This window comes from Myotis lucifugus, unplaced genomic scaffold (genome assembly GCF_000147115.1).
Source record: "Myotis lucifugus unplaced genomic scaffold, Myoluc2.0 scaffold_860, whole genome shotgun sequence".
Lineage (NCBI taxonomy): Eukaryota > Metazoa > Chordata > Mammalia > Chiroptera > Vespertilionidae > Myotis > Myotis lucifugus.
The window spans coordinates 112,149-117,866 of record NW_005871908.1 but is presented as its reverse complement, the minus strand read 5'-3'; the positions used below and the strand labels follow the sequence as shown (position 1 = coordinate 117,866).

The 5,718-nt window shown below is 44.5% G+C and overlaps 1 protein-coding gene across 1 annotated transcript; it reads left to right on the top strand.

The window, feature by feature from the left end:
* Positions 1-472: 472 nt before the first annotated feature.
* LOC102431349 (ribonuclease pancreatic-like) lies at positions 473-940 on the top strand. The gene has a single exon (XM_023747384.1). The coding sequence runs from the start codon at positions 473-475 to the stop codon at positions 938-940; it is 468 nt and encodes a 155-aa protein (XP_023603152.1).
* Positions 941-5,718: the final 4,778 nt, after the last annotated feature.

The following is a 5,718-nucleotide window of genomic DNA, read 5'->3' as shown; positions in this document are numbered from 1 at the left end:
AGTCACGGTCACATCCAGGGTTGTGGACTCAGGTTATGGGCTTGATCCCCAGTAGGGGGTGTGCAGGAGGCAGTTGGTCAATGATTCTCTCTCATCGTTGATGTTTCTATCTCTCCCTCTCCCCTTCTCCCTGAAATCAATAAAAATACTTTTTTAAAGTATTTTAGATAAAAAACCTCCAGTATTTAAAAACAGGAGCCCTGGGATTTTAGGTCACTTTGAAGGTCACAACCCTGAGGGGAATAACCGCCTCTCTGTCACTAGTAGGGGTCAAATGCTTTTGGAGGCAAGTACATGTGAGTGTTGCATCACTTGGAAAATCTTGCAGGAAGAAGGGTGTCTTTATAGCTGACCTGAAGGGAGACTCTAAGCCAGGGAGACCATGGATGGCACCTGGGGTTCTCTTCTAACGTGATGCTTTTCCTCCTCTTTTCCTTCATTGGCTAGGCTCCTCCAGAGAACTGAGGCCACCATGGCTCAGGAGAAGTCCCTCATCCTGTTCCCACTGCTAGTCCTGGTGCTATTAGTGCTGGGGTGGGTCCAGCCTTCCCTGGGCAAGGAATCACGGGCCATGAAGTTCCAGCGGCAACACATGGACCCAGATGGCCTCAGCAACAACTCCAACTACTGCAACCAAATGATGAGGCGCCGGCATATGACAGAGGGACGGTGCAAGCCAGTGAACACCTTCGTGCACGAGCCTCTGGTAGATGTCCAGGCCATTTGCCTCCAGGGAAACATCACCTGCAAGAATGGGAAGCCCAACTGCCACAGGAGCAGCTCCAGCATGAAGATCACGGACTGTCGTGTGACGAGTGGCTCCAAGTATCCCAACTGCGACTACCGAACCAGCCAGAAAGAGAGGCACATCATCGTGGCCTGTGAGGGAAACCCATACGTGCCCGTCCACTTTGATGCTTCAGTAGAGGTCTCCAGCTGAGACCAGAGCAGTGAGATGCCCCACCTCATCATGTCACCTATTTCCCCCTCCTCCTTGCTAGCACTGAGGGAAATGACTCAAGTTAGGGCTCCTATCCAACACGAAAGTGTTTCCCTGGCCTGAGACTTATGCCTGCGTTGTTTGGGGGGTGAGGGTGGGTTGTGAGGTGGGTCCCATGTGAACTACTTTACTGCTTCTTTCAATAAAACTCAGTTGCAACTACCTGGCTTCCTGGAGCTGTCTCCATTCAGGTTACTCATAATGTGATTGCTTCCCTGCTAGAAGGTGAGAGCTATAAATCTGGTTAACTTGGTGAGCAGTAAGTAGAATCATTAAATGCTCCCTCTTCTGACTCTCGGCTTTTAGAAAATTCTTTTTGGAGATAATCCCTTTTCAAAAATGAGAAGAAAAAAAAAGACCAAAAAAGAATAATGAGAAGCAATAAGCATTCATTTAAGATCCAAAAGAATTGCAATTTGGGAGAACAAATTCAGGCAGAAACCCATATAGTGATCCCCCTATATAAGGACTCAGGGTTTTATGGGGGAAAGGGAGGAAGATTAGATATGTTGTATTTAAGAAGATTTATCGGTACTAGATGAGGTAGGGTTAGATTTGTACTTCATGGGTTGAGATTCACCTAAAATTGTATTTAATTTGTTGGTTAGAAATTTGGTCATTCTCAAAGTCTAATTTTATCATTCTTTACAAATAGGATAGTCTTGGCCTTCTTGGAATTATGGTGGTTTGGTCAAGCTTGTAAGATAAAGAAAAATAAGACGTGCAGAGCAGTTCCTCTGAAATGGCTACTTAGGCTCTATTTTAATATGGCTCCACTCATGTTATCTTTCACCTGGGCCATGAGACTGCTCAGACCTCCATCTGTGGAAAAAAGTGATAAGTGACAACAGAGGGTCCAGGTTCAGACTTGCACAGCCAGGGAGCCAATGGGAAGGAAAGTGGTCTGAAGAGGTGAAGACTGGGAGAAGAAAGATGGGGTCCTGTCTTGGAGGGGTCCAGTTCAGTCAAGAAGAGAAACAGCCATCAGACGACAAATCAGAGGTCTCTGTTCTGTGGGGAGCCTATTGCTATCCCACAAAAAAAGGAGTACTAGTTCCTCCTGATGTTAATGTCAGAATTACACCTCAGTCCTTGAGTTCAGCTAAAAAAGAATTCAGAGCCAAGAACTGAAATGCAAGCAAAAGTTTATTTAGAAAGTCACAGGGGTAGAAGAAATGAGGCAAATGTGCTGCATGACTTAAGAAACAAATTACAGTGGCAAAAGAAGGGCCCTTGGAGCTTAGGAGAAAGAAAGGTAAAGATAATGCACCTGAGGGAAGATGGGGAAAGGCACCATTATGCTCCAGAGAGAGTGTGCCTGGGGACAAAAGGGAGTGTGGAGAGTTGTGGGTGTACTCAAGAGAAGAAGAACACCTGCTGGGTTCTTCATCTTAAGGGTTTTTATTTGTTTTCTAAAGGTGGGGATTTTAGGGGAGGTCTCACGGGAGGATCTCAATAGCATATTCATCAGCTTTCCAAGGGTGTTCTTTCAGGGTCATGGTCTCTACTGATTGACTGGTGCTAGGGTAGGAGATCCTGATGTCAGCCATGTTGTTGCTTCATCTGGTTTTGCTGCTTTTCTGGGCCTGGAGTTGAAACTCAACTGAAGTCTAGATGTTATCTCTAGTTTGACCAAAACTCTCCCTGTGGTCAACAGATCCCAGCCTTTGTTCCTAAGATTATTAGATTTGGGTCAGAACCTCATTGTTCTGGGGGCTTAATGCTTAAGGCAGTGGTCATGCAAGGGCTTGTATGGGAGTTGTATGATTCTATTCTCTGGCCCCTTTGTTCCTCTTCTAAGGGGGGCTAAAATGCATGATTAATGATATAACCAGATCCAAGGGTCTAAACTGCATAGCTAGTGACATGCTAGGGAGGAAAGGTCACCTTGGGGGTAAGGTCCGAGCCTATAATACTTGTTTTCTCTAGTTTTTTCCCTTGTTAGGCACCCAGGAATTTCCACTCTGGCCTTTGGTTCCTGCTCTGCTCATGCCTGTCTAGATGCCTACTCAATTACCAGAAGACTAACCCAGGCAAATTAACATTAAAATGGAGGTACTAATGTGGGTGTGTGCTTACAGGATGAAATAATCACATCCAATGAAGAATAATGTTAATTTTCAGAAGATTCTTTAAACCAAACAAGCTTCAATAATTCTACATTCTCAGTACACAGATAAACACATATTAGTGTCCCAGCTCTTCCTTACCCCTGCAGCTTTAAGTGTATCTGATATTGCAGGCAGTTAGACAGATATGACCAGAGTAGGAACTACAGGCCAGATACACAAGGTTACCAGGATAGAAAGTCCCAGGTGCCTAGCAATGGGGGAAACTTCATAAACAAGTATTGTATAGTGGGACTTCACCCCCAAGGTGACCTTTCCTCCCCTGGCATATCATTGGTCATTCAGTTTACACATCCTGACCTTTCATATCTCTGGTCAAACAGTTCAGATTCTTCCCTGAACTTACACCCCTTGGAATGTTGCCAGTCATGAGGGAGACAGAACAAGGAGACCAGAGAATAGCATCATACAATTCCCATATGACCCTTGCATGACCATTCCCTTAAGCATTAAGCCCCCAGAACAATGAGGTTCTGACCTGAATCTATAATCTTATGAACAAAGGCTGGGATCTGTTGACCAAGGAGAGTTTTGGTCAAACTAGAGAGAACATCTAGGCCTCAATTGTGTTTCAGCTCTAGGCCCAGAAAAACAGCAAAACCAGATGTAGCAATGGCATCCTGGCTTTGGGACCTGATGCAATGACTAATGATCTCCTACCCTAGCACAGTCAATCAGTAGAGATCACTACCTTGAAAGGACACACTTGGAAAGCTGATGAAGATTCTATTGAGATCCTCCCCTGAGACCTCTTCTAAAACCCACGCCTTTGAAAAATAGATAGAAGCCCTCAAACTGAAGAAGGACCAGCCCCCCCCCCCTCTTCTCTCTCTCTCTGTCTCTCTCTCTCTCTCCCACACCTTTCCCTATCCCCTTCTTTCCTCAGGTGCACTCTCTCTCTAGAGCATGCTCAAGCTTTTCCTTCCCTTTCTTCTATCAGGCGCATTGTCTTTGCTTTCTTTCTCCTAAGCTCCAAAGGCACTTCTTTGCCTCTGTAACTTGCTTCCTGAGTCCATGCAGTCTAGCTGGCTCACTTCTCCCATGGCTCAATTCTTTTACCCTGTGACTTTCTAAATAAACTTTGCTTGTACTGCAGTTGCTTGGCTCTGAATTTTTTAAAACAATATATTTATTTTATTGACTTTTTACAGAGAGGAAGGGAGAGGGATAGAGAGTTAGAAACATCGATGAGAAAGAAACATCAATCAGCTGCCTCCTATACACCCCGTACTGGGGATGCACCAACAGCCAAGGCACATGCCCCTGACTGGAATTGAACCTGGGACCCTTGAGTCTGCAGGCCGATGCTCTATCCACTGAGCCAAACTGGTCAGGCTGAATTTTTTTTTCATTGCACAACTCAAGGACCAAGGTGCAACATCTGGTGTCGTTCACTGTTTACATATCCACAAAATCATACTGTCTTCTGCTCTTCTGACGTGCTGATTCTCTCCTGCCTCTCTCTGTGGTAAATTTTTTCTTCATTTCCAGCGATCAATAATCCCCCAGTCCAGTATTAAATCCACAATTAAAATGAGTCCTCCAATTAACAGTAAGTGATCATCCTATCAGATTCCTTCTTTCTCAGAGCTGCCTCATCAGTATTTGCATGTTGACCTTTCTCTCTGTGAAATGAAGGCCTGCTCCCAATCCCCACGCTTACCTTCTTAGTCTGAGTCAGACCTCACAGAGCAAGTGGGATCACTAGGGGCTCTGAATCTATTCAGTCATGCCAGAAAGCACTTTAATATTGTTTTTGGAAACTGATTATAAATGTGGAACAGCTCTCGACATGCACAACTCATGATTTATGATGCTGGTCCTTCCTAAAAGGTATGTTACCAGTACAAGGTTTGTGTGCCCAATGCTTAAAAAAAAAGGCTAATATTTAAAACTTTCGTTTGAAGTAAGTGAGATTAATTGATCAAGAAGATACAGTTCAAGAAGATAGGGTGATGGAGGGGTGTTGAGGAATGCCTTATAGCTTCTGTGAATCCATGTTAAGAGAACCCAGAATTCAGGTGTCTATATCAAGGAAAGGGAGGAATGGCAGTTGGGTGAGGGTCTTAGACAGTTAGGCATGACCGGGATCCAAGAAAGAGCAAGAACTTTCTAAATCCTTTTGTTCCCATCAGTCCGCTGATCCACAGCTGAACTGAGTCTGGTCTGGAGACTCCTGTAAATCTTTGATGAACTGTCCTCACCTCTTTGGAAAAGTCTCCTTCTGACAAGTGGCTGCTCTTATAAAAGCTCAAACCTTAAGCAGAATTTCTCCAGTTAATTAGCATATCTATAGTGGGAGATATTAGCCTGAAGGCCATGGGAGAAATGTAAACTAGAATTAAGCGATTCAGAGAGAGTAAGCCTTTCACACTGTTTTGGGTACAAAATGAAAGTGTACCTCTTGAAGACTAGACAGTGGCACGCCTGGAAGCACCTCAACACTGTTTCCCAGGAACCATTTTCTGGGGGACAAATCCCATAAGAACCTCTTCAAATCATTCAGTGAATTCACATGAACTTTGAGTTTCTTTGTGGTTTGCAGTAAGTGTACGTGGAAAGGTGTTTTCTCACCTTCCCCCCTCCATG

Coding starts and splice junctions, on each gene's coding strand:
- LOC102431349 (XM_023747384.1), top strand. CDS start 473: ATGGCTCAGGAGAAGTCCCTCATCCTGTTCCCACTGCTAGTCCTGGTG.